At 41.0% G+C, this 27,400-nt stretch overlaps 5 protein-coding genes across 6 annotated transcripts; 1 reads left to right on the top strand and 4 right to left on the bottom strand.

Annotated features, from left to right (window-relative positions):
* Positions 1 to 512: 512 nt before the first annotated feature.
* Positions 513 to 6,655, bottom strand: ssu72 (SSU72 homolog, RNA polymerase II CTD phosphatase). Its single transcript, XM_088308932.1, has 5 exons — positions 6,373 to 6,655; positions 4,960 to 5,103; positions 2,994 to 3,133; positions 2,783 to 2,901; positions 513 to 1,237 (listed from the first exon to the last, which is right to left on the bottom strand). The coding sequence occupies exons 1-5, from the start codon at positions 6,450 to 6,452 to the stop codon at positions 1,136 to 1,138; spliced, it is 585 nt and encodes a 194-aa protein (XP_088165058.1). The 5' UTR covers positions 6,453 to 6,655; the 3' UTR covers positions 513 to 1,135.
* Positions 6,656 to 7,965: 1,310 nt separating this feature from the next.
* fndc10 (fibronectin type III domain containing 10) lies at positions 7,966 to 11,044 on the bottom strand. 2 transcript variants are annotated; one of them, XM_088309250.1, is made up of 2 exons: positions 10,833 to 11,044; positions 7,966 to 10,719 (listed from the first exon to the last, which is right to left on the bottom strand). In XM_088309250.1, exon 2 carries the CDS (start codon positions 10,605 to 10,607, stop codon positions 9,693 to 9,695), a length of 915 nt encoding a protein of 304 aa, XP_088165376.1. In that variant the 5' UTR covers positions 10,608 to 10,719; positions 10,833 to 11,044; the 3' UTR covers positions 7,966 to 9,692. The 2 variants fall into 2 exon arrangements, with proteins under 2 accessions (XP_088165376.1, XP_088165375.1); XM_088309249.1 differs by having other exon boundaries at positions 7,966 to 10,706; positions 10,833 to 11,043.
* A 1,674-nt stretch (positions 11,045 to 12,718) lies between these two features.
* ora4 (olfactory receptor class A related 4) lies at positions 12,719 to 15,280 on the top strand. The gene is made up of 2 exons (XM_088308919.1): positions 12,719 to 12,805; positions 14,288 to 15,280. The coding sequence occupies exons 1-2, from the start codon at positions 12,719 to 12,721 to the stop codon at positions 15,278 to 15,280; spliced, it is 1,080 nt and encodes a 359-aa protein (XP_088165045.1).
* A 217-nt stretch (positions 15,281 to 15,497) lies between these two features.
* LOC148327476 (olfactory receptor class A-like protein 4) lies at positions 15,498 to 18,224 on the bottom strand. Its single transcript, XM_088309495.1, has 4 exons — positions 17,955 to 18,224; positions 17,625 to 17,888; positions 16,851 to 17,090; positions 15,498 to 15,710 (listed from the first exon to the last, which is right to left on the bottom strand). The coding sequence occupies exons 1-4, from the start codon at positions 18,222 to 18,224 to the stop codon at positions 15,498 to 15,500; spliced, it is 987 nt and encodes a 328-aa protein (XP_088165621.1).
* A 1,357-nt stretch (positions 18,225 to 19,581) lies between these two features.
* On the bottom strand, positions 19,582 to 27,227 carry LOC148327475 (von Willebrand factor A domain-containing protein 1-like). Its single transcript, XM_088307948.1, has 5 exons — positions 27,122 to 27,227; positions 23,066 to 23,599; positions 22,696 to 22,974; positions 21,938 to 22,213; positions 19,582 to 20,541 (listed from the first exon to the last, which is right to left on the bottom strand). Exons 1-5 carry the CDS (start codon positions 27,210 to 27,212, stop codon positions 20,285 to 20,287), a joined length of 1,437 nt encoding a protein of 478 aa, XP_088164074.1. The 5' UTR covers positions 27,213 to 27,227; the 3' UTR covers positions 19,582 to 20,284.
* Between the last annotated feature and the right edge of the window lie 173 nt (positions 27,228 to 27,400).

Below are 27,400 nucleotides of genomic sequence, written 5' to 3'. Positions count from 1 at the left end.
AACAATTGATTTGCTTTTCCTGTATGTCATCGCTAGACTAATACTTTTTCACCCTTAATGGATGCTGCGACAGTGAAGGCAAATTGCTCGCAACTACCAGCAATTTCAACAATGTGATAACATATCATTAATGGTCTAGCACTCTAATTAAAAAACAAATGCACCTCAATTACGCTGATGAAATGAAATAAAGAAAATGAAAAAACAAGTGGACACTGATTTCAACAGAAACAGCAGAGACCGATTAAATAAAAAATTGAATTATCTGTTACATTTAAAATATATTTTATTAAATAAGGTTAAATAATTACTAATGTTAGGATTTTGGTTTCAATTAAGAAATGAGAAAACTCACATTGCTATATATACAACTGATATGTACAGAAATATGAGCATAATAGCAAAAAGATTTCAGAACAACAACTGACCTCCATGAAAAGTTCTAACTCAATCGTAAGTTTTTACAGGTGCTAAAAGAAATGGTTAAAAAAAAACACGAGAATGAGCCACAATTGATTCTTAGATTCTTTTAGTATATTCCTATGTACAAATCAGGCACTCTGAGCTGACAATGCATTTTTACACATACAAAAAAAAAAAGCATGCCCTGAAAGACATCAGATCCAAGTTTGTGTATCAAGTCAACAGCGCACATTGCCTCAGAGAAGTCGAGCTTTGGTTATTCAATAGCTCGACCTGTTTAACTTAATTCATCTAAAACGTCTAACAAAACATTCTCAGTTCATTCTTCCTCCTGGCTCAATAAAACAACAGTTCCAGGTGTCAAATAAAAATCTGACATGAGATTGAACAAATTACTGAAGAATAGATCACCCAAAGGAGGAAAAAAAAATACAAATAAAATATCAAATCATGTATATAAGGGTGCACTGAGTAAAACGGTGGGACTGGGCATCATGGCACTCCCTGAGGAGGCGTGGCTCACCTTGATCAGGAGGACTAAAAAGGCAAGAAGAGCAGCGGCAAGTCGGCGCTGCTCGTGGCGGCCGAATACGTGATCGCCACGATTTCTTTGTACGGCTCTGCACGCACGCGCATTTCTATGAACACGAAGCCTGTCATGTAACTGTCACGTTATTTGCTGTTGGTTTGCGGCGTGCGCTTATTGCGGCTGTCAGTAGAAGCAGACTGTGTGAAGGAAAGCCCTGCTGCTCTTGTCCTCAAACTCTTGCAAGAGTTCGTCAATTTCGTTCTCCATGTCATCCGTGTGCTGGATCTGAGCAAGAGAAGAAAAACATGGCTTAATGTTGTGCCGACAGCTGCAGTGACAAACACTTCGGGGCAATTCAGACTGTCCAATCAACCTGCCGTGCATGGTTTTGGAATGTGGGAGGAAACCGGAGTACCCAGAGCCAACCCACGCAGGCATAGGGAGAACATGCAAACTTCACACAGGAAGGCGGGAGCCGGAATCGAACCCTTCACCCCCGCACTGTGTGACCATTGTAGTGACCAGTTGACTACCATGCCGCCCGCAAGCAATTAATCAAAAATAATTAGATAATCTATTATTGATTAATCGTTGCATCTCTACTCACAATCCAGGCTAAACTTGGCTCTCAGTCGATTTGCATCACTCCACCCTTTTGAGCAATTCCCATTTAGCCAGTGTTTTAGAAAAAGCCCAGAAAACACAAATGGAGAATGGAATGGGAAATGGAGGCCAAGTTAAAAAAAGCGTCAAGGAGCTGACTTCCTGGCAGCAAAACGGGTCCACATATGGTCTCCGGTCTTCCTGTGTGGAGTTTACATGTTCTCCCATTGCTTTCATGGATTTTCTTCCACATTCCGAAAACATGGATGATAGGTCCAATGAAGACCCAAAATTGTCACAAGGTGTTTTTTTTTTTCTTTTCTTCCAACAGAAAATGAATGGATGGAGGTGAAGCGGGAGGGAGTTTGGTCCAAGTGGACACTTGATAAGAATTTGAACTGAACTGAAAAAGCATGAAAACATTCTTGATGCATATATTTTCAGAAAATTAGACTAATTCAACCTGCGATGCGTGTAAATTCCAACACGATGTAACACATTACTAACTTGCACTATTGTAGTCACAAATACAGTTAGTACTTGTACTTAAATCTTTTAAGGCATAAATATACTAGTGTCTGAGAATACCTTTTGGTACCACATGACATTCGGCTGCTCCCCGTTTTTTTCCCCCAATACTAGCCACTAGTTGAAAAATCACTGCACTATGTGCCTCCTGAGTGGACATCTGAACAACCCCCCAAAAAATAAAGGGTGACGCATTAGGTGGTTTTGTGTGAAGATGCTGTGGTGAGTCCGTGCTTGCCTCTGTGACACCCGACAAGTTTGCCCAAGTTCTGTATTGATTTTAATGACTAAAGGCCTAATAACTACACTCGCTGGACTCTTCATTAGGTACAATGATCCCAACACAAGGCGTGTATCAAAAACTCTGCTCAGTTGTGCTTGAGATTGACAAAGGTTTATTACATAAGGTTTCTTGACTAAAATGATCCATCTACATGGTAATGCTCATTTTATGTTCATGACAACGCCAGAGGTAGAGAATCACAACATCAACTTGATTGACACTTGTTCTGAACAAAAGTGAGCATTATCAGCTTTTAAAAAGAGGATTCCTATATTTAATGAGGCGGGTGATTTGAAAGACGAATGGGCTTCAAGTGTATAAAGAGTAGAAAGTGCTCCAGTGCAGAACTGGTCAGTGCAAGTCATTCCAAACCAAACTGTTCTTCAGAGTGACGCCTTCACCTAGCAGACACTCACACATTGACACAGCTCGCAGATGAGAAAGGCGCCCAGCGTGGCTTCCTCGTGGTTGTCCTGAATGTCAACATTGATGACGTGCACGGGCTGCATGGTCTCCTGCTCTCGTGAGTTGAGATCTGGCAAAGGAATGACAAAGCGTGATTCGGTAAATGGGTGATGGGACGGGGGAGAGGGTGGGATAAATAGTCTTACAAGAGGCCTCACTCACCCTCCAACACTTGGTCATAGACGCGCTCCTCGCAAGTTATGACCAGGTCAAACTTGTCCTTGCAGCTCTGGAAGCGCTCCGGCTTGGACTTGATTCGCTTGTTTCGGTCAAGCATGTGCAGGATTCCGTTCTGTGTGTATCTGAGAAGGGTCTTGAGTCAAGGAACATAGCAAGCCTGCAATGAACTCTGTGCACAGAATTATATCCTAGCCCCATGGCAGGTGAAGAGACCCCCTAGGGGACAGTCCGTCCGAAGTGATGAACAGCACCCTCTAGTGGTCAAAATGAACTCGTGCCGCTCATAGAGATTGCATAACCCTCGTATAAATGGACTCACCGCAAAAGCAGTCATCTAGTTTTAGAAAGGCGCTTTAAAATTGGTAGAACAACAATTTAGCTTTACAGTTAATAGTCTCAATTCTGTGGTCGGAGCATCAACAATCCATCCTGCAGGTAACAGTGGAATAAGGGGTGAAATTTTACGAGGAGTCTAAAATATGTTCACCTATACATTCACCTTGATATGACCAACTATTTTATATATTAGTACTTTTTGCACAACTTGCTGTCTTTTAACAAGCGGAATATAGAAATCCATAACAGGTGTTTATTCAATTCATGGATCTATACAGTGCTGGTTAAATTTGAAACGCTATTTCCACAATCCATTTCGACATGAGCCCAAGACAGCCAAACAATTAAACAGTTGTACCTCGCCTCCGCGAGGCTTTAAACAGGATGGGTCCCAAAGAGTTTAGGGCCATCACCAGGATCCAAGACAGATACAGGGCGACTGGAAGAGTCAGAGAGGTATAAAAGTAGATATTCTTAGAAAATAAAAACTTGGTTTGAACAGCAAGTCATGCAAGAAAAGTATGAAACGAAACTCAAGTTAATAGAAGGTGCAAGCTCAACTGTAAAGGCGGCGGTGCATTTCAGGTTCATTCTCAAATTCCACCCGAAAACTTGATTATTTTTGCGAGTAGCATATATATGACATTTGGGTGCGTTCTGTAGAAAACCATACATAATCCAGACACTTCATTAGGTACCCAATCAAACTGAAGACTCCTTCTCATTGTGCAGGTTTCACCTAAGTTGTGTTCTGACAGTGTGTGTGGTGGCTATAACAGGGTATACTCCCCTGTAGTGTGGAATCAATGTTTGAAGGTGGAACTATGGCAAAAAAAAATAGGGCATTTAGTGCCTGTTGCTATATTTCCTGTGAAATGAATACAAATGTGTCACACTGTGGTTTACTAAAACTAGTTTAGTACGTTGCACTTCCTCAAAGATGCAAACAAACGTCATTTAAGAACAGGCAGTTTAGTTTCCCTAAGAAGGGAACAAGAAACGAAGTGTCCCATGTACAATAAGCTAATTGATTGTGTGGTCCAAAAGGATCCAAGAAAGTTGTGGGCCTTTGAGAAATTGCACTGCAGCTTTAATTAGCGTGCGCAGCAAAAACCTTCTTGAGCCTGTAGTTTTTTGGACGTGAGGTGGTCATTAATCATTTTTTCTTGTCAGTTAAATTGTGCATTTTATTTTATACCGGAGAGTTCAAAACATTGATTCCTTACATTGGGCCAATTCTCCATTTAGATTCTTTTGCAAATTTTCAATCTCTCAAAATCAATTCAACACAATACAGGTTCAAGGGTTTTGTAATTGACCTGTAAGTTACTAAACGGAATACATCGGACTCCTTTCACCCCCTCCCCAAAAAATCTCCATCCATTTTTTCATACCGAACTGCCATTTACTTCAACATAACTAGCATATTGAACCAATTTTAAATGCATTGTTACAGAGCTAAAAACAGGATTTCCTGGCATGCCATTTACCCATCGATGCGGCTTAGTCCACCTTCCTGATGTCAATAAAAAAGGTAATGAGTTACATGAAATACTTATTCCGTAATTTGTTTGACAGTGTGTGTGTATGTGTAGAAGTGAGACGGGGATACAGTTCCTTGTCCTTGCGGACCAAGTCGTTGTACATCTGTTCATATGTTGTTTTGAAGTCGTACACATTAGGCTTGTCCGGGGCAGGACCGGGCAGCTTCACGTGAGAACCAGTCCCGAATGAGCGCACTTCAAATCCACGCTTACTGCAGAGAAGAGAGAAAGGAGGGGGCGGGGGGTTTCAAAGACAAGTAAATCAGATGACAATGAGGAAACTGACAACTTCAAACGAGTCGACAAGCCAACCAGTGCCAGACCCCCACGCCGCCCTTTTTTTAGTTATCGGCATGTAAAAATTCCTGTTATAATTATTTTTAGGTTTTCTCCGCAATCACACACAAGCTCAATTTTAAAATCTTAAAAATAAAAAGTGTTTTGAGCATTTATTGGCTACCCTTGCTATCCATTTTAAGGTCCATGTAATCAACGCTATTTAGACCAGGGGATCCCAAGGTACTCGAGATCCGCTACAATGCCCGCTTTACGTATTCTTCCTCCAACAGATCTGATTAAAATGCTTAGCTCATCAGCAAGCTCTACAGAACTTGATAATGACCCTGATAAACATTTTAATCAGGTGCTTTGGAGGAGGGAAACAACTAAAACAGGGCTCTGGGGGACCAGACCTGGGCACCCGATTTATTCAATCCCACACACCAATTAGGGTGGTGGAAAGATGGTTTTTTCCCCCCAAATTTGAAAATACACTTGTAAAGGAAAAAACAGTGCCAACTTGGACAAAGTATGTGCACATTGCTGGCCCTTTAGTTATATCAATGTCATTTGAGCATTAATTTTGTAACACACTAGTTTAATTCAGTGCACTAGTTGGCTTGGGTTTAAATTATTTACTAGCCTACTGAAGCACATTTTTTATTTTTTACAATTTATGAAAATTAAGGTAGTAAATGGACCTTCAAAATGGGTACCAAATAAAATGCTCAAATGGCTTTCCATAGGTCTCCATCGTCAGTGAAAACACTGACGCGAGTGACCAAAGGGGGCAGCAACGAGCAGTTACATCTTCAAATGCCGCGCAGCTGCAGTTACTTTCTTCCGGAATTCGTCCACCTAGGGGCGCTGTCAGCATGAATCGACAACAAAAAAAGAATAATCGTAAAGAAATCCCAATAACGCGTCCAGGTATTTAAAAAGATCGAACTCAGTTGGGATTAAAGGCTGTGTGATTATTCAACTAACAAAAAAATCTAACTGTCAGGAAACCAGGTTTAAAAGGAGAGTTCGATATCCGGCGTGACTCTGCACTCTTGAGTCCATTGTTGGAGACTGCGGAGGCCCGGCAATTCTGGCGTCGTGTCAGCTGATAACCGCTTCACAAACACGACGCGATAAGGCACATTTCGTTCACGTCGTCGTCCCCTCGTCGTCTTCTTCCCCGGCTGGCCAGTGTTTACCTGAGGATATTGTGCGCTTCCATACTGCGGTTCTGGTTGCTCGAGCACACAACCGCTACTCTCAGCGGGTGGCTCGGCATTGCGACTCCCCGGCTGAAGCTAACCTACTAAAACGGGCGGAAACAACTCGGGATCGTTTGTTTGGGCCCCTTTTAGAAAAGAATAACAAAATAACCCATTTTCAATAAGATAAATAGTAACGCGCAGCGAGTACTGTTCGAAAGACAGCTTCCCTTTGAACGCAGGAAGTTAAAATGGCGGAAACCCGTGCTTGGAAAATTATTTATCTCTGTGACGCCATCGGAAGGCGGAGCTATGTGATGGAACGTTTTAGTGACGTCAATATATGACAGCACTTGAAGCGTTTGTTCGTTCGAAAAAAAATGTTCGTTCCGACTTTTGACATGTAATAAAACATGAAACCCAATAAACCCTACTAAGAAAGAATATATTCATTTTTTTAAATTTTAGTGAAAAACAAACAAAAACAACAACAACAAACACACACAGGAATTCACTGAATCAGCCCAATGGCAAAATTACCAAACTTTAGTAATTTTATTGATATACTTAAGCAATTATGTCAAAGTCTAAAATTTGATTACAAATAAAGCAGAGTAAACCCGCATGGTTAATACTGTGTGCAAATCGGCCTCAGAGTTCTCTTTAAATGTATTTTCTGCAGTTGCTCTGAGTTCTACGGAAGAGGATTAGGGCCATGAATGAGAAAAAAAAAAAGATTGGAAGGATTCTGACTTTAATCTCAGAATTCTGACTTTATTCTCAGAATTCTGACTTTAATCTCAGAATTCTGACTTTAAAGTGAGAATTCTGACTTTAATCTCAGAATTCTGACTTTAAAGTGAGAATTCTGACTTTATTCACAGAATTCTGACTTTAAAGTGAGAATTCTGACTTTATTCTCAGAATTCTGACTTTATTCTCAGAATTCTCACTTTAAAGTCAGAATTCTGAGAATAAAGTCAGAATTCTCACTTTAAAGTCAGAATTCTGAGAATAAAGTCAGAATTCTGAGATTAAAATCAGAATCCTTCCAATCTTTTTTTTTTCTCATTCATGGCCCTAATCCTCTTCCGTAGAGTTCCTCCCACATTCCAAAAACATGCATATCAGGTTGACTGAAGACCAAATTGTAGGTGTGGATGTGAGTGAGTGTAAATGGTTTGTACAATCTAGGGGCCACCCAAAGCCAGCTGGGATAGACTCCATTCACACCTACAAAAAATTAAGAGTATTCAATGAACCCAACATCATGTTACATGTGAGTAACATGAATCTTTTTGTAACGTGGAAGGAAGCTTAGATCAAACTCTGAACATTAGAACTGTGAACCAGACATTCTAACTACTCGCCACTGTGATCAAAATGAACTAGTAATACAGTAAACTATGGAAAACTGTTATAAAACTATCAGTGTCTCGTATTTGATCATAAAGTAAATCTAAGTAAGTCTTTCTTTCATATGTGTGTACCAGTGCATGTGGTCTTTTTCTTTGTGTAATCTTGTATGTGCGGTCGGCCACGTGTCCACTCTCTCATGCAAAGTCAATATAGAAAAGCTGTAAAATAATATCATATCATGATTCTTTATTGTCTGACAACAGGACACAATGATATTGTGAATAATGTTTGATACAGTATTTAGAGATAGTATTGCCCTTTACTAAATGGTATACAAACGTATGTATGTCACAAAATAAGACTAATGGACCTTTTTTTGTTCCAGCGAGGTCACAAGTTATCGTGACAAGTGTGAGTGTGGCGCACATTGAGTTAGCATGAGCTAATGAGAAACACGCAAAGCATTTTATTAATTATATTGCTGTATACTGCAGCCAATATACAGATTGCCGTTTAATCAATGACAAATGCATGAATGCAAGACAATTGAGTGGCTCACCAGTGAAACCGCCATTAGGTTGTACAATATAGAATTCAACCAAAATATCTAGGCAGAAATGACTCTAAATTCATACACAATACTTGACGCCTCAAGTATATTTGGTGTTTTCTTTGGTTCTCAATTTCTTTTTATTTTTTTGTAACAACAAAGGGTATCAGTGATGACCAAGAGGTGAAATATGATAACAATATACAACCAGAAATGGATATAAAACACGAGAATATGGTATAATCTGTCTGTTGTGGCCGCTCAGAAACATAATTATAAAACAAGAATTGAATGTACTCCACAAAGTGTATTATGTACAATGTACATAAAATAGCCATGTGATGTGTCTTTCAGTACTGGCTGCTCAGTACAATTTTGTCTGAGTTTCTCAGCTTTCTGTTCTATTAGACAGGCAAGTTAATTTGTGGGTATATTGAGACAAAATCATTATTTTATTATTGATACTTTTTGTGACATTTTGTTTATAATTGTGCCATAAAATCGTTCTACTGTAAAATCAACGGTTGTGAAACATTGACTTAAAACCAGGGGTCCCCAACCACTGCACAGAGTGGTTGAACAAAAAATATTTTATTGATCATTACAATGTGAGTGAAGTTTTATTTTGAAAATCTGCATGTGTCTCAGTCAGAACACTCATCGTGGGTCACGTGGTACGGGAATAGATTAGCACATAAACTAACAAAAATGAGTTTTAAAACCATGTTTGAAGGGGTTTTTGAAAAGGGGAACTGGCCAAATAATGCAGCCATGTCAGATAATATGAACAATATAAGACAATATTGGCAGTCCTACTTAAAGTATGTTTTTTGTTTTATGTTTTTTGCTGGTAGATTCACGCACACTGAAACTTGAAAATGAATGCAAATGAAGCCATCAAAGCCAATTCAGCAGATGGAACCCAAGTGAGAAAGACAAGTCTTTGGAGTGTTTTTGTTTCTTTAAGATACAAGATTACCCCAAAATGGGATTGGCTCCCAATAATTACAACGACTAAACTGGTGTAAAGGAGAGTTGCCTATTTGAGCCTTTGTTTTGTCATATACCAGTCTGTCAAAACACATCTTAAACTGAAATCCAACCATAGCGCAAAAAATGTTGGGGAACCCTGACCTGAAGCATCACCTGTAAATTTAAATCCAAATTGATTGATGAAAATTATTTGAAAATGACACAGAATTCAACCGGAATGTATTTGACACCATAGTTTACACTGTGCAATATCGGGGTTGGTTTAGCGCTTGTTTGCAGAGGGTTAGAGACACTATATTGTGCTTCAGTTCACAAACATACAGAAACACACACTGAAGTTTCTACATGGACAACGATTAGGTGAAGGTCACATTAGGCGAGGTCATGGTGGATGGATAGTATTTTTAGGTGAGCCTCAGTGGCGTGAGTGAGTACGGTAGGAGTATGTGTGCTGCGTTGCGGGGCTCATGATGTTTTCCGTGATGTACGCCACCAGTAAGCAGATGATGACCAACATCACGCAAATGGCCCCCCCGACTGTTGTCATGGCGATCACAATATCCTGCATCCCTGATGGCGGCAGGATAAACTCCACGCAGTCCTTGTAGTCCGCTCTCTGGGCCGGGGAGCGCAGGCAGATGCGGTAGGGGATGTTCTGGTGCAGCTCACTTAACAGGAAATCCCTGCACCCGTTACCGAGATGGACCCCGGCGCATTCGAACTGAGTGTAGCTGCCATTCCACCAGCAGCTCAATTCGTAGCCTCCGCGTTTGTGGCGCCGGCCACTAAAAATACTATTTGGTTTGACCCTACTTGACGAATTTGTCCCAGGAACTCTCGTCCGACTGGGTGACCCCTGGACCTCTAGGACCTCTCCCAGTTGGCTCCACTGTAGTAGCACACTGCCATTGATGAGAATATTGGCAACCAGACTCCCTGAAGACACCGCCGACCTGCAGTCACCCTTGTGGCACTCGTACCCAACCAGCATGTGTCGAAAGCAGAGCGGCCCCCTGATGCCTCCCTCTGTGACTTGGTAGGCACACAACGGTGATGACGCCTCACTCAGCGGGCTCCACTTGACTGATGCCACAGTGGAAGTGTTGAGGCTTGATGCTTTCCGCCACAGCCTGCTTTCCTGACTGTTGTTGCCATGGTGTTTGAGCCACCTGCGCTGCATCCTAGAATCCTCGCTGCCTGTCACCTCTGATGGGGATGCAGATGATGATGCAGATGATGATGCTGAGCTGCTGCCATGAGTCCTGTGCTGTGTTGTGCACAGCAGCAGTGCCGCTAAAGCGAGCACCGACGGCCGCTGCTGGCTGCTCATCTCCTCTGCTCAGACTGGCTGATGGCGGCCATAAATCGGATCAGCCCTGCTAAAACATCCGAGAGGAGGAGGGAAGCGAGGACACTTCGCATGAAGCATCTGCGACACAAATCTCACAATCAGAGAGAAAGGAGCTTCATTTGAGTAATAAAAAAAAACAAGACTTCAAATCAGTTGTATTGTATTGCGTCATCGATCTCTTTGCCATATACGACGGTCACTTACTTCCTGGGTTACGGGGCCAGTGGGTCCGCCGGCCGTCTTCGCCTTGTCGCTCCTGACGTGAACGGCTCTGATGTCCGTCGTAGGCGTGTGCACGCGAGGGGAGCGCGCCGCATAGTCCACGCGTGCGTGTGCAAACATTTAGTGGCCATCAACAAATCGGCGTGAGTCACAATCCCACGCAAATGGTGTAAAAAAACAAAAAAACAACCAGTCCCCAGCACACATGGGCTTAGGAAAGGTGTTAAGAAACACCGATCCAGATGCCCCGTTCCACACGCTCACACACAACAAAAGAAAGCTTTGTGCAGTTTGTGCACTAGAATATGAATTCAACTCCATTCATATTTTTTTTTGAAACAGTGTAATTTTTCATACTGAAGAAATCACACTCACACAATTTGATGCGAATTTATAATAACAGAGCGTCGTCCAACTATTGTAACTCAGTTTCACCTATTCACAGATGTTTTTAAATGTGTTTTGTTGTTGTTCAGACTAAAACCTTGTTTATATACTGTATAAGTATTGTTTTGCTGCCCCCTTATGGCGACTTGGTGTTAAGCAACTCTTTTGAAGTGAGTTGAGGATCTTCAGGTAGTGCTTTGTCGCCGACTTTGTAGACGTGTGCGCTTTTTGGCAGGCCTCTCTCTCAGTCTTTATTGAGCCACAGCAGCAAATTTTCATTCATCTTCAACAGCACTTATCCTGTTCAGGGTCACTGAGCATATCTCCCCGCTGACTTCGTGTGAGAAGGAGATGACATCCTGAAATGGTTGCCAGTCAATTGCAAGGCACCTATAAAGACGGACATCCATTCACACTCACATTCACACAGTCACTGAACGGGAACAAAGCCACTTTTCACGGGAAATACACCAGTATCAAAGTGCATGCTTTCATAAAGATAATAATTCTCAGTTTGAGTTAAAAACGTATTATTTTAATCATATTTATACTTAATATGGTTGTAGTTTGAAGTGATGTACGACGCTGAACAACACCATACTGAGCTGTTTCCAACGTTAAGACTCTCTGATGTTGATAAATTAGGAAACCAAAATATCATAAATATCTCGATGCAATGCCAGTGCAATTCACTACTGCAAGTAATAAAGCTGTAAGATGACGAAGCAAAATGTTAGCTTTGTAATGTGATTAGGTGCTCTACGCTAAACTGAGAATGTTTCTAAAAGATTCGTTTCATTTATTTCAAGGTTTGAATTGTGTGCTGATAGGCTTATGTTGAGCCCAGTGGAGTGTTTTATGAAGAATGAAAGTAGCAAATATTTCTTCTGGTTGCAGATATTTCAGATGTGTCTTCAAACAGCAGGACAAACTCTTGAGAGATACACATTTTAAGCGGTAATGCTTTTGTGAGGTGATTCTGTGGAACTGTTGTCTGATCCCTTGAGAGATTCTAGCAAGGAAATTAGTACCAAGGGATAATGATGAATTGCTGACTGAAGTAAGGAAAATGCTGATTGGTGCCTCTTAACACAGAGGTGTCACATGGGATTTCAGTTTTAGGTACACTGGATATGAATCATTTTAAAATAACTATTGGGGATTACTAGCAATCACAGAAACAGTCAATGATGTTGCTACAATATCATTTGCATGACTCACTAGGACGAGATTAAACAACACAAAACTATTTGAAATGCTCAAGATCGAGCTTCTTCGGGTGGCTGCTTGGTGGTGCAGAAAAAAAGTGATGGAAAATGTCTGCACATGAAAATAAACGAACCTTGAAGCTAGTCAGCGAGGGTGAAGCTTGGCGTGTGCGTATAAAAGATAAAGAGGAGCATCAGCTTCTTTCATGGTCGAGATGAAGCCTCTATGTTCCAGTCTGAGTGCGCAAACAAGGTCGCCGTGTACGTGAGGCCATGTCGGCCGTGCTGACTGTAGATGCTATTTTGTTTGGGATGCTGGTCTTTTGTGGCATCCTGGGAAACTTCTTGGTCATCTTTGTGGTGAGACAACAAAAGATTACATTGTTTTGTTGAACTGTGTGGTTTATGTAATTAAGTAAAATTTGACTTGTACTTTGAGTAGGCTTCTTATTTTTATGACAACTTTGTACTTTTATACTACCTCTTTTAAAAACCGGGTTGTTACTTTTTCTACCTTCACGGATGAGGACAGTGTAAATAAAGATGTAAATTGAGACAAGAAAAGTCAACTGCATGCATTGACAGCTGCCAATATTATTGATTTAATGAAATCTTGCAGACTTGGAAAAATGGGAACACCAGTGGCACGGCGGAACAAACTTTAACAAAAATATATTAAGAGAAACAAGATACTCCTCATCCTTAGCATTTTTTTTAGTCATGCTTTGGGAGTATGAGGGTACCCAACTACCTGACACGGGCGGTTTGATCCCAGTATGACTTGTGTCTGAGTTTGGTCAGGATTGCCGGCAGTAAATTGGATTTGTTTCCGGTGAGGGTTGGACTGCGCCAAGGTTGCCCTTTGCGCAATTGTATTTCTAATCTTTATGGAAAGAATTTCTAGGCGCAGCCGAGGGTACGGTTTGGTGGCCTCAGGTTTGCATGTCCGCTTTTTGCAGATGATGTGGTTCTGTTTGCTTGACAGACACATAGGGGGACTGAGAAAATAATTTATAAATACATTTTAAAATATCAAAGTAAACGCTGGAGAGATTTAACTGGGGCTACACATAAATCTGATGGGGCTATAGCCCTCCTAACATTGGTGTGGCTCCATTTTTGGTGCAGTGATTTTTAATTTTTTTTTCTTCTCATTCTTCTCATTATGAGCAGCACTATGTAAGTAAATCAGAGAGAAACTATTTTGTCTCTCGAAAAGTTTTTTTTTTTATCGCAAGGTATTAAACCAGGCATTTTACTGTATATACAGTAACTGACAGTAAAAAACTATCTTTACTTTTGTAGTCATTGCTACCACAACACTCGCAGCTAGCTAGCTACATTATGCTCGCACTGAAAATTCATCTTCCCTGTATAACACCGTTTACAAAACAGCTCAGTGTTGTTGTATTGTGTTGTATTGTTATTTAAATTTCCCAAGCAAGGAGGTGAAGAAACAGACAACCACACTGGCCAGGATGAGCCCTGGAAGCCTGTTAGCTTTCAAGCTAGCTGGAGGTTAGCGCCTCTTGTCATGCCAGTCACCTGAAGCGCTAAGTGAATATATTAATTCCAGTATATAGGAACGATTCTGGACAAAGTCCCATGCCTTTTTCAATAGGTGGGGGTTCAGGAATTCAACAAATACGCCACCAGCGTTTGAGAGTGGCAAAACACAATTCTCTGTTGTGTGTCAAATTTGGAAGGTTATTTTTACTTTAAAATGACTATGTTTAAGAAATACCTTTATGTTTACCAGTCAACCTTTTTTATTTGCTCTTCGACTTCAGCATAGTGTGAGTACTTTTGCCACTTGTCACCTGCCACTTGTCTTCCTCGCAGGTAGTCCAGGCCGCCAGTGAGAGTCCATCTCGGAGGCTACCACCCTCGGACACTATATTGGTGCATCTGTCGCTGGCCAACCTTCTCACCTCACTTTTCCGCACCGTACCCATCTTTGTATCGGACCTGGGCCTGGATGTGAGTCTTTCTCCAGGTTGGTGTCGAGTCTTCATGTTGCTGTGGGTGTGGTGGCGAGCAGTGGGCTGCTGGGTGACTTTGGCGCTCAGTGTTTTCCACTGCACCACCTTAAGGCGACAGCGCGTGACCTTCGGCCCCCTGGTCCTGCAACGGGAGAGACGACGTGTTTGGATCGTCCTGGGAGTGGTGTGGGGGGCCAACCTAGCTTTCTCTACCCCTGCGCTGGTCTACAGCACCCACGTCCATGGCAACGCCACCGTGGAGCTGATGGTGATCAGCTGTACCACCAGGCCCCTGCTGGGCTGCATATGGGAGTTCCCCACTGCCCAACAGGGGGCAGCGTTTGCCTCCGCTTCTCTGGCCTTCAATGAAGTGTTGCCCCTAGTGCTGATGGTGTGCACCAACTTAGCCACACTACACTCTCTAGCCAAGCACATCAGGGCCGTGACTGCGGGAGACCACGCAGAGCTGGACGAACATGTGTCTGGCGAACGCAAGGCGGCTCACGTCATCATGTTGATGGTCACACTCTTTGTGGTGTGCTGGGTGCTGCAGGTTGCTGCCGTGACCTACTACAACCACGACAGAGGCCACCACGCCGAAGGCCTGCTGACTGTGGCCCATTTCTCTGCCTCACTGTTTGTGGGCTTCTGTCCCATGGTGGTGGCCCTGGGGCACGGAAAGTTGAGGAGGAGAATTGTGGGCATGATACTGGGTTGGTGGAAAGTTCTTAAACGGCACCGTGCAGACAACGAAGGCAGGGTTCAACCCCCAGGGGCTAAAGGAAAAAGGGAAAAACGAACCATTTTTGTTGTTCAAAAAGAAATTAAACACAATCATGGAAGTAAGAGTTAAATCAATAAAATTATATTGTGCATTGGACATTTTTAAGTATTATTTTTCACACATTGAAATACAAAAGACGCAGACTATGGCAATCACAATAAGCCTCAATCAAAACCGGGACAGATTTTTTTTTTTAAATCATTGTCTTGTATTTTACTCTGTATCTGTGCCTAATAAAATGTCCAAATAATGGCAATGGTGGGTCCGTGTGCTTGCCAGCAGCCTTTCAGTGGGAGAGCAGAGATTTAATGAAGGAGCGGAGTCGGCGGTGGCCCACTGCCAGAACCATGGGTGACATGGCGATGAAGATGATGTTGGCGAAACGAGCGATGACCAACAGAAACTCGGCCGAGGAGCCGCGGTTGTAATTGAAGTAGTTGACGGAGATTATGCTGGTGCCCCATGACACGATGAAGAGCATGATGAGGGCAAGAATCACCTGTAGAAGTATAGGCATCAGAATATTGATTTTTGTCAAGTGGTTGTCAAACTGGGGTCCGTGTACCCCCCAGAGGTTTGTGACCGATTGCTTGAGGGTCCGAAAAAATTATTAAACGTGCATATCGACATTTGGGGACCTGCGTGACAAAAAATAAACATAATAAATTTTAAATCAGTTGGCGAGTTCAAGCGCAAAAGCAGACAAGTGCTATTTGGATAAAAATAGAGCCCACGCCTTCTAGCAGACATCCTATCTTCAAGATTTTACGATATTTCTAAAGCAGCAAAACCAAACAGCATTTAAAAAAAAAAAAATGTTAAAAAATGAATCCTTTATTTCAGAAACCGACAAATGCAATATGTATTTTGCTGCAGATAGCATAATCTCCAAGGAAGTCAATTATGAGAATAAGGTTGTATTTTTACCCAGACTTTTATCGGTTGTTTTAGACTTCAATCATCGTATCACAGCTTTATCTTGGAAAATATGACTTTATTTGATCAATTTTATGACTTTCTATCTTGACAAAATATTTTTTATAGTAGATTATGACTATATTTTCATGGAAAATAATAATTATTAATAAAAATTATTATAATTAATTAGTAAATAATTAATTAAAAAAATAATACATTTTCCTAACTTTACAACTTTTTTCTCTGACTAATCAAAATTTATTGTCACAACATTACAACATCTCTTTCTGGAGCAAAGTTGACTTTTTCATTTAATAGTGATTCTCAAAGTGTGGTACGAGTACCATTACTGGTACGTGGGCAACATATGTGAAAGAATCATTGAATTTAATACACTAAATAACATTTACAACATTTAAGATATACTACAATCTGAACATTACAATGAAGCTTGTTGCAGTATTTTTTTTACTTTAGGTAGAGTACATTTCTTAAATATACTTCAGTTGTATTTAACTTTTAAGTACAGTTTGAAATTTTTTTTTTTTTAACATAAGTACAAATTTAATTTGTTTACGCGCAATCCATTTTAACTACAGCTCTGAACCTAAAAAGTTTGAGTCAAGTCACATTAAAAGCTCAGAATAATATTATTAAAACAAATAAAATATTTTTCATACCGTAGCAGTTACACAATGACTTTTCACAAAACACTTCCCACCTTGGCTGCACGTCTCTCAGCTGGCACCCTTTTGATGACAGGCGCATCTTTCACGGAAGTCCTGCCATGCGTGTAGAGTGTGTACAGCGAGCCCACATTGGTAAAGACCATCAGAACGATTGGAAGGGTCTCGTGGATGACCATAGAGGTGGTGGCATATGACAAGCCGCTGAAGGAATAGGGGAAGTTCCACACGCAGCCCAGCAAGGGGCGTGTTGTACTGCTCACCAGCATTAGTGTCTGATGAAGAGGCAAAGAAGTCGGATTGTAAAGTGAATAGAAGTCTACACACCCCTGTTCAAATCACATGTTTGGGATATTTTATTGTGGTCTGATGAGACCCAGGTTGAAGCTTTTGGCCACTGGGAGTGAATGTCCACCAGGTGTTGAGGGGGGGGGGAATGTGAAAGTCTCCGAAGCATCTTATGTTGATATCAACGAACATTTAAATATTCACTTTTTCACGAATTCAAAGATCACCCATCTTTTGTACCACTCTAAAGGCTCTTTGTAATTTCTAGTTTAACATTTAAATGAACTAGTCTTTATGTTATGCCTGTATTGAAAAAGAATATGAACAAATTTGGACACGTGCACTTTTTTTAAATGTAAAAAAAATATGCTAAAGGATGTATATTGAAAATTCTATTCATGGTTAATGTTTCTTAGTTTGTTTGCAATTTCTTGTGCATTAACACTTTCTTAAAAAATTGTCAAGCATTTGAATAATTGGGACGTTGACCAAAATAAAACAAACATAGATCGGGCGCTCACCTCTGTGGTGTTCACATTTCCATTAGTAGAGAAGATATATGCAGGAATGGAATATAAAAAGTTGAGAAACCAGATGAAAGCCAGATTGAGTAGAAGGGTACTAGGAGCCCCTCGGGGTGCACGAAGGGGGCCGATATTTGGAGCTACTCGTCTCAAAGTCTGAAGGTGGAAGGCACTGAGGAAGAGTGTTGACCACACGTTGACCGAGCGCAGCCACACCCACACACCCATGAGAAATTGACACCACTCCTTCGATGAATACAGCTGTGGAAAATGATGTAAGTTATGAAACCAAGTGATGCACATGAAAGTGAATAAACTTCCACCTACCTCCAGTCCAATGTCCGAGATGACCAGCAGTGTGTTCCTCATGACTGACACCAACAAATTGGACAAGGCCATATTGATGATGATGATGTCTGAGTTCTGTCCCCGACCGCGTTCTATGAACACGCTCCGACCGATCACCCCGATCACGGTGGCATTACCCAGGATGCCCAGCAGTACCAGTAAGATGTACATGGCTATTTGGAGAGGGGACACAGAGACACGAAGTCCCATTCCCACCAGCTCCATATCCTCCTCCATGGTGACATCCATTGTAGCCTCTTTGTCCTCAGCTATAAAATTCCACTAAAAGATGGTCTCATCTTCCAAATGATGTTGCTCGCTTCATTCCGGCTGTTTATCATGAGAATGTGAATCACGTAGTCTTCTTTAGCCAAACTGACTTCAGGATCTTTTACAAGGTGTTCCCGACCAAGGCTGTTTGAGTCATTCCTTGTTAGGCTCTCACAAGCAAGAGGATGTTGCTCCTCAGGGAGTTCAAGGTGCATGCTAATGAACCACAAGTGATTAATCAGCTCATCCTAAAAGAAATGCTTCATTTGCACTGCATTGTCCTTAGGGAAGAGGAAGCCTGTTGATTATTATTATGACCCACCCTACTCAGAATTGTATTGGGGGAATTATGTGTCCGTCAAGCATATAACGTGCAAACGCCTCAGTTCTCAAATGAGAAATTCAAATGAACCCCTGTCTAAACACTGTTAGCATGAGTGTGAGAACTTTTCAGTAGTGCATGTGAAAGAATTTCAGTACTGTCGGTAAGCAAACACCGTAATTGGCCTGTCACTTTTAATGCCATTTTGCCACAAAGGTTATCATAGTTAAATCACTAAAACCAATTTCACAAAACGTTAACGAAATAAAATAAAAATGACTTTTATTTTCGACTTTGTGAATCAATATCATAGCTGAGCTTTCAGGGTCCACTTTAAGTGTATTTATTTTAGTAGTAATGTACTTCCATACAGAAGACTTGATCACTTTATTTCTCAATACCTATTATGACCTTTTTTTTAATCTTGACAAATACTCCATACGTAAAAAGCACTCAAACTAATACTTAAACGAATTAAAAACTAATTAGACAAAGCATTTTTGAAAAAACAAAAAATAATAAACTTGAGAAACAAAACCAATTAAGCCTAAATAAATTAAAAAAAAAGTCAAAACGAAATAAAAACTCAGTATTATAAAAAAAAAAAATCCAAATCTATTATAACCCTTGTTGCGACGTAGCAAATCTTCTAATCTGATTTGTCATCCTATCGTCAAACTGTAGTCCCTGAGCCGCTTCTGTGCAAATTCGTGACACTTGCTAATCTAGTCAGAAATCTTCCATATCGGGGGAGGAGAGGTACATAAAGTTTTATTGTACTGTATTGTGTAAATATTCCGAGACATTTGTATTTATTATGGTGGAACACCGGAGTATCTACAATGTATTGAATGGGGCCATTTATTGTCGTTTCTAACATCCACCGTTAGATGGCACTATATCCAAGTAAACAACAGAACAGTTAAGGAGGTCAGCACGTTTGATTGTAGATGGTGTGCCAATATTCAGCATAGAATTTTCAAGACACGAAAATATGCAACACAATAGTTTCTTCTATTTTACTTTAATTCAAACAAAGTAAAAATTATTACAGGGACAACACAAGTATAAATAGACATGAAGATGATAACAATAATAAAAAAAAAACACATTTTGTTCTCTGACCTCGTGTGTTGTCATGCATAGCTTGTTAGAGTGGCTGATCGTGGCAACGACTTCAAGCACCTCGTGTAAATTCATAAGGTGCTGTTTTAATGTAACCTATTAAAAACGTTTAAAAGTCTTTTAGATAAAATACTACAAGTTGGTTGGAAATGAAATATTCGACTTTATACTTTTTTCATGAGTCACAACCACCTCAGATCAGATCAAATCAATAAAATTGAATTGTTCAAATTCCAATTCCGTCTACAACTGCGTTTTTGTGAAAATATGCAAGAAGTAAATGTGAGACTTCATTAATAGTTTGATAGAAATTAAATGAAAAATATAGGTTTGGAGATGTAATGATTGTTATTTTGTCCTTGCCAAGCCACATTCAGAACGTTGTCATGTTTCAGCAGTAATTCATGAAAAAAAAAAAAGAATATAAGTCCTGCACGTTATTTTGTGCCTCCAGCACTCCAAACGCAGAATGTTTACCAGCTGCTTGATTGCAGCATTCTCTCGTTAATCCAGGAAGGCGGATATTGCATTTCCACAAAGAAGCAAGACTGGAAAAAAAGAACTGAAGAGACATTCAGCTCCATGAACCTGTTTACTTCTCTGCCGTGCAGCATATGCCCTCTCCTCGGCCCGAGCCGTAGATGGGAGACACGCACACACGACTGCTCGGCGCGATGTGCGCGAGTCGTGTTGAGTGCGAGGATGATGGCAGGTATGTGCCCCTTTTCTCCCAGCTCAGCCAGAATCCTTTCAGGCCCTGCTGTCGGGCCTTCCATTCAACCTGCACCTCATCATGAGTCGCTGACGTCAGCTGAAGGTCAGCGAGGCCGGGCAAAGCCGCCGCCGCCGCTGGTTAAAAACAAGATATGAAAAATATAAATGAACTGGGAATTTTTCTTGATCCAATAATCAGCTATTTCTCACATTTCTATCACGCTTGTAGACTTGAAGGTGAACAATCACCGTTGACTGGGCGTAGGACTAACACAGTAACCCCCCAAACCCCAATTGTGGATTCCGAGTTCGGGGTCATGTTACTTTGCAGATTTCTTTTGTACAGTTCATAAATCTGTTTTGTTCTGCCTCCTGTTTATTTTCAGTGTACTTCCAATATCGAACACAAGATGGCGGCCACTCTTCAGTGTGACATGCTGCAAACTTGAAAGAGGAAAAATAACTAGGAAGTACTTCATGCCGAGTCTAGTTTTTGCTGACGATTACATTTAATGTCACATCCTCTATAATCCTTTTTAAACTTAGAGGTGACGGCTGAAGGTTAACATAATGTACATTTTCAATTATTGCTATATTTTATGATGATAAGTTTCTTTTTGGATTTGTTTACTGTAAACACACAGGGATAGTAACATTGCTTGCACAATATTTTTATGTTGTTCATTGCTCTTGCGCTCTACCAAAAGAAAGACTAACAGACAGAAAAACTGTTTTTTTTCCGACAGCCATCTCCATGCTGAATCCTTACACACAACTACCCGTATTTTGCAGAACTGCAACATAATATGTTTTATTTATTTAATTTCATATTTATGTCATTAATTCAATTGATATTTAATGAAATAATTTGTTATATTCCACTGAATAGGGTAGCTCTCCAATCTTGTTGTACACTGAGTACAACGACAAAAAAGGCCATTCTGATTCTGATTCTGATTAAAGACCTTACGTCCCGTGTATTTTCAATTTCACAGATTTCACATAATGCAACGGCCCGATCGAGTGAGGGGATTACAACATATCATACTCATCAACCTCCAAAATGATTTTTTAAAACAAAGCCGCTGTCATATACATCACCATGTTCTATTGTCTGATGGGGAAGTTCAGATTAAGCCCTATGAAAGATGCCTAGTAGCAAAGAACCCGAGCAATTGTGTCTGAGTTTGGTTGGTATTGGTTCTTTGAATTTAAAATGACTGGTATTGTAAAATAAAGAATTGTGTAGTTTTCCTGGTATAGAACGTACTAAAGTGTTTTTTTTCAATGCAAAAATACCACTGGAATGCTACAAAACAAAGCGTGATTTTTTTGGGGAATAAACCGCCATATGCCAAAAGAAGAACATATCATGCTGGATGGCCTCCATTGCTGTCCTTTGTTTACTGTCTTGTCTTCCTCACATAGCTGACACATGCACACCTTTCCGACACAAACTGCACTGTACTTCGAGCAAATGTGGTTACAGTGACATTCAAATTAGGATTAAAGGGGACCTTTTGTCACACACCTTCTTGGGTGCATGCTTTCACAGACATGGCTCTTTCTTTTCCATTCTTGTACGCAGCACTGACAGTAACGAGGTATTCAGTTCCTGGCTCCAAGTCTGTTAACAGAGTGGAGTTCTGGTGGCTCTGTACGATCACAGCGTGGACTGCTCCGCTTGGAATTGCACCGTACTCCACGGTGTATCTCTGAACCACAGATGGCTGCAAGGGACCCCAGCTCACTCGTGTCTGACGGGGGCCGGAGTCATGCACTGAGACCACAGCCGGGCTTAAAACGCCTGAAGGTGGTATAGGAAGAGGAAACATAATAATTATGAGAAAGAATTAAGTTGCATCCCAGATAAACATATTAAAGTACTAATTGCAATCAATACAGAAAATGCATATGAGACTGGGACGTCAAGCAAAAAAACAAAAACCTTAATATATTTACTGCCGAAAAAATTAAAGGAACGCTTTGAAACTCAATGGTGAAATTTATTTTTTCTGTGTAACTATGCTGATATAGACATATAGACTGGGTTATGTGTTAGGAAAGAAAGGATGTCTCATAGTTTGACGGAATTGCAAACTATGAACGTACATCAGACTGAATTCAAAGACACAGAGAAAATCAGAGCAAAAAAAAATTAGGCATCAGGTTAGTTCATGTTATTGAAATTACCAATCTAAAGGCTTAATTACACAGTAGTACAGGAGGAATAAGACACGTGTGGTGATGATTGATTGAAGATGATTCGCACCACGATGACATTCTCACCGGGAAGCGTGGTGAAGCTCACGGTGAGCGTGTTGAAAAGCCTCTTGTTGGACTCCGGCCGCAGGAAGACGGAATAGGTGGTCTCGGGTTGCAGTTTGGTCAGCACCACCGAGCTGGATTCACCCTGGAGAATCCGTCTCGTCTCTGCACGTGTATTCCCAATGGCGTTATACCACAGCTCGTAATAACCACTTAGTGCGCTTAAAACAGGACGCCACTGCAGTACAGCACTGTGGGATGTGACGTCAATGGCACGGAGACGCTCCGCTCGAATGATTTCTATAGTTGACACAAACACATTGGAATCATATACATACACACACATACACATTTGTCACTGGACCCAGGCACCAAACATATTGACACATACTGATAATGGCCTCTCTCATGCGCTCCGTGATGAGATCAATGTTGTCTATGTCCACAGAGTACAGGTGGGACTCCAAAGGAGGGGTGACGGCACGCTGCAACACCTGGAAGTCGCCGTGCACGGAGGATACAATTAACACGGAAACCCCCTGCGCCTTCAACTGCTCTATGGCTTCGTCCACCTCCCCTAGCTCTACGCCATCCGTCATCCATAGCAGAACCTTTGGCACGCGCGTGTCCCGCAGGAGTTGCTGGGCCAACCGTAGCGCCTTCTCTGTGTTGGTGCTCCCCTGCAGCTGTGTGACGCCCAGCAGAGCTTTCTGGAGACTTCTCTGTTTGCTGTGCACATCCAGGCCAAACTCCAGAATCGGTTTGGTCCCCACCTGCAGCAGCCCAACCCTCACGTGGCCGTGGCCAAGCGAGAAGGGCCGAAGAAGCTTGGCGGTGAAGCCCAGCATGCGGGAGAACTCGTAGTTGGCCACGCTTCCTGAAGAGTCGAGCAACAGGAGAATGTCGCCCTCACAGCAGTTCAACACTAAACGGTAAAAGGAAGACAGTCAAAACTATTTAGTCTGGAGCAGTTGCACTACTTTGAGTAATTGGGCTATGAAATCAAGACAATCTCGACCACTTATCCTATGCAGGGTGGTGGCTGATCTGAAACCTATCCGAGCTGACTTTGGGCGAAAAGCGGAAAACCTTGCTGCATAGCCATGACTCACAATTAGTTTGATGTCCTTATATTGTCAGACAAATTGTTTCTGGAGACTTCTTAGTTTACTTTGTGCTGCCTTCATGTTGACCATCAATGGAAAAAAAAAATTAAGAATTTAAGATTAAGACAAAATCAGTCTGGCTTTCGAATTGATCTTGCTATGAGGTATTTGCATCTTATGGGATGTATGAAAGCAATGGCCATCTTTTTCAATTATAAACGGCTCTTGAGATTTTTCTTTGACAGACAAAATCCAAATATGAAAGATGAGCTCAGACACGCGAGTTATGGTTTGGACGATAAACGTGATAGACACGCCTAGAAAACAAAATACAAATCAGTCCAATACATGTGCTCACTTGTAAAACGAGTGACCTTAAACAAAAACTAATCCACAGTCTGTGTAACATGCAGTTGTAAATAAGATGAGATATTGATTTCATAATTCATATTCAAGTTTTGTATCTTGAAGACCTCAAAGGACTTTAGAGCAGAAATTGGCCTCCCAGGTCCAATTCTTTTGGAGGCGAGTGTTCAAATTTGTACAGTCCATATCCTCCATTTTTTAATCGTGAGCAGAACCTAAAAAATATTTTATTGCAGTAATTGCCCACAATCATTCATTTTTGAAAGGAAGGAAATAAAATGAAAAAGTGTAGGATTACTGCTCATAAACAAATACCTTTAGTGGGTTGAGAGAAGATGCTTGTTGAAAATAAAACGAGAGAGACAAAACACGTGAGCTGATGTGGGTTCGACGGACCCTTCTTGATGGAGATGCTTGAATGAAATGTTGCATCTTTGCATTCATCCAAAACAGAAGTGGAATCTGAGCATGTCATCTGCGACTGCTTGACATGCCTGAAAATTCCACTGCGTGGACAAAAGTATCGGGACACCTAGCCATCATAACTTACAAAAAGTGACAATGGAAACAAATTCAATTTTTAATGCCAGAAATCTTAGTGTGAGTGGGGAACCTTATAATCAATTTCTATTGCGAAAGGACATGTTGATAGTGGATATGAACTAATCTGTGGACAAGTTTGCGTTTATAAAACAACGCCCTCCGCTAACTTCAAAGCAAAGCAGCGCACTTGACAAGCAACAAATTGTTCTGCTTTTAAGGAGTCACAGCACCACTTAAACACATAAAGGTCACTCAGAGTATCTCAGCCAAGTTCACGAAGCTATTTCTGAAAATCCGTCTGGAAGTAACAAAGAGCGTGGGATGTAGAGAAAAATGCTGCTGCAGAAAGAATTAACGCATGAAGTAGCCTGTGTTGATATTCTGTATTATTAATAACTTCCTTGCATTTGGTAGTTTGAGAATCCTTCATTTAAATTTTATGAAGTGTTGAGATTTCAAAACCACCTAAATAAGCACCATAGGGCCTGTATGTTGCATCACATGAGGCAACACGTGAGCTCGGACTGAGCACAATTTGATGGCGATGTGACTAGAGAAGCGAATTGGATATGAAGAACGAATCCGAATTGCATTCACAAGTCATACCCCATGGCATTATGGGGAAAAGTGTACTTGTGGTGTGTATCATACTTTTATTGAAAAAAAACAAACCCAAAACAACTAAAGAATCTCTCAAAGAAGTGAAGTCATGAAAATCAATTTTTTTTTTCTTACCCACATTCTGTCTTGGATAGGGCGCAAGCAAATGCCGACTATCTAATCTGGATTTAATGAGAAATATGCAATGTAAAATCTCGTGATAATCTATCGCGAGGGATGCTGGAGATTATATTAAGTTATTTTAAACTAAAAAGGTAAATCTATGCGGCACGGTGGTAACCTGGCTAGCACATATGGCTCACAGGACAGTGTACAATTTATCGATGAATGAGATTTAAAAAACATTCTATTTAATTTTCCATTCCTTTACTACATAAAAAGAGGACAATATCTCAAATTAACAGTGTAGAAAATGCACATATTATGATTTTAGTTACAGGTTTGGTCTGGAACGTGCAGAGCTGGGGAGGGAGGGGAGGGAAGGGAACGACTACACTGCACACAGGCTGGTCTCTAGTTGATGGCAGGCTGCACAGTATAAGCCGCGGGTGATGGGTGATGGTTTTTTGTGAGCTCAAAACTCACTGTACCATCAATTATTTGTACCTAGGTCGACAGATCGTGGATAATTCTTTAAGAAAGGCTTCAAGCTGTTTATTGCCACTCGCAATTGATATTTACGGTTGAAATAAATAACATTATTAAAAGACTAGCACGGTGCATATATATATAGCTTTGCCCAAAAAAAAAAGCAAGTCCCCTTAATGCGATCAAATCAAAATCATAGCATAGGCGTTGCAGTGTCAATTTGAACACAAAGGGTGGAGCAACACATAGACATACAAATTAACTGTACTCACATGCATCTTTATTACTGTAGCAACTAATATTACTGTAGCGTACGTAGATATTTTTTAATTTCTAATTTCAATTATTTATTTAAAGTATTTATATTAATGTCGGCGGGACGATGGGCGACTGGTTAGCACATCTACCTCACAGTACAGGGGTGCTGGGTTTGATTCGGGGCCCCGGCCTTCCTGTGTGGGTTTTCTCTGGGTGCTACGGTTTCCACCCTCTTTCCAAAAACATGTATGGTAGGTTGATTGGATGCTCTAAATTTCCCCTAGGTTTTATTGTGAGCATGAGTGGTTGTTTGTCTTTGTGTGCCCTGCGATTGACTGGCAACAAGAGTTTGAGGTGTACCACGCTTATTGCCCGAGGATAGCTGGGATAGGTGCCAACACGCTCGCGATACTTCTGAAGAGAAGCGGCTTGGATAATGGATTGATGGATGGATATTTTAATGTCTAACTTCAGTTGTACTGCCCCCCAGGTGGTCAAGCAGCACACACCAAAAGGAGCAAAACAATGTCCATTGAATTAAAGAAGAAAATAATGTGGAAAAACTGTAATTCTTACATTCTATTTACATTTATCATTACTGGGTGTTTTTATGAAGTCCAATATAATAGAGAGATACTTTTCTTATTAAAATGTTATGTTTTTTGGGGTGGGGGTGCTGGAAAAAAACAAATGGTATTTCCATTAATTTCAAAGGGAACCACTTTAGCTCTCCATAAAATACGAATGCCGTTTATATATGGAATTAAAACGATAAGATGTTAAACCAATATCCCTTATGGACCTTATTAGATTGTGCAGGTGTATCTAATCAAGGGGCAGTTGCAAGGAATTACTTCAGACTGCTTGAATAGACGATCAAATGGAGAAAATATCGACATGAAGTATAGTGAGAGCATGTGCGTCAGTGTAGCGACGTGATGGCGGTGTGCATGTATCTCTCTCACCTGAGTCAGGTAACTCCACAACCTGCAGCCTGCCGCGCTGCAACATCACCCACAGAAAAACATAACCAGGCAAAATAGTCCTCATCCTCATTAGATGGTCAAAACGACATAACTTTTCTCCTTTATGTCTAAGTGTTGATTAGCAATGCGGGGAGTGACCTTCATCCTCATCCTCCTCCTCCTCCTCTTCCTCTTCATGCTTGTCCAGGAAGTCACATCATCTTTTCGTTTCACAGCGTCAGGACGCGCCGTCTCACTGCTCGAACATGTAGCAGACAG

This window comes from Idiotropiscis lumnitzeri, chromosome 11, assembly GCF_059441095.1.
Source record: "Idiotropiscis lumnitzeri isolate Australia: NSW breed Sydney's pygmy pipehorse chromosome 11, RoL_Ilum_1.0, whole genome shotgun sequence".
Taxonomy (NCBI): domain Eukaryota; kingdom Metazoa; phylum Chordata; class Actinopteri; order Syngnathiformes; family Syngnathidae; genus Idiotropiscis; species Idiotropiscis lumnitzeri.
Note: the sequence above shows the minus strand (reverse complement) of the source record. Positions and strands in the feature narration are given on the sequence as shown.

Coding starts and splice junctions, on each gene's coding strand:
- LOC148327476 (XM_088309495.1), bottom strand. CDS start 18,224: ATGGATGTCACCATGGAGGAGGATATGGAGCTGGTGGGAATGGGACTT. Junction 17,889..17,954: donor TCTCGGACATTGGACTGGAG/GTAGGTGGAAGT, acceptor CATTTTCCACAG/CTGTATTCATCGAAGGAGTG. Junction 15,711..16,850: donor CTGAGAGACGTGCAGCCAAG/GTGGGAAGTGTT, acceptor ATACTTCTACAG/GTGATTCTTGCCCTCATCAT.
- ora4 (XM_088308919.1), top strand. CDS start 12,719: ATGTCGGCCGTGCTGACTGTAGATGCTATTTTGTTTGGGATGCTGGTC. Junction 12,806..14,287: donor ACTTCTTGGTCATCTTTGTG/GTGAGACAACAA, acceptor TCTTCCTCGCAG/GTAGTCCAGGCCGCCAGTGA.
- fndc10 (XM_088309250.1), bottom strand. CDS start 10,607: ATGAGCAGCCAGCAGCGGCCGTCGGTGCTCGCTTTAGCGGCACTGCTG.
- LOC148327475 (XM_088307948.1), bottom strand. CDS start 27,212: ATGAGGATGAGGACTATTTTGCCTGGTTATGTTTTTCTGTGGGTGATG. Junction 23,600..27,121: donor TGTGGAGTTACCTGACTCAG/GTGAGAGAGATA, acceptor TTTACCGTTTAG/TGTTGAACTGCTGTGAGGGC. Junction 22,975..23,065: donor CATGAGAGAGGCCATTATCA/GTATGTGTCAAT, acceptor TGTCAACTATAG/AAATCATTCGAGCGGAGCGT.
- ssu72 (XM_088308932.1), bottom strand. CDS start 6,452: ATGCCGAGCCACCCGCTGAGAGTAGCGGTTGTGTGCTCGAGCAACCAG. Junction 5,104..6,372: donor GAAGCGCACAATATCCTCAG/GTAAACACTGGC, acceptor TCTTCTCTGCAG/TAAGCGTGGATTTGAAGTGC. Junction 2,902..2,993: donor CTATGACCAAGTGTTGGAGG/GTGAGTGAGGCC, acceptor TTCCTTTGCCAG/ATCTCAACTCACGAGAGCAG.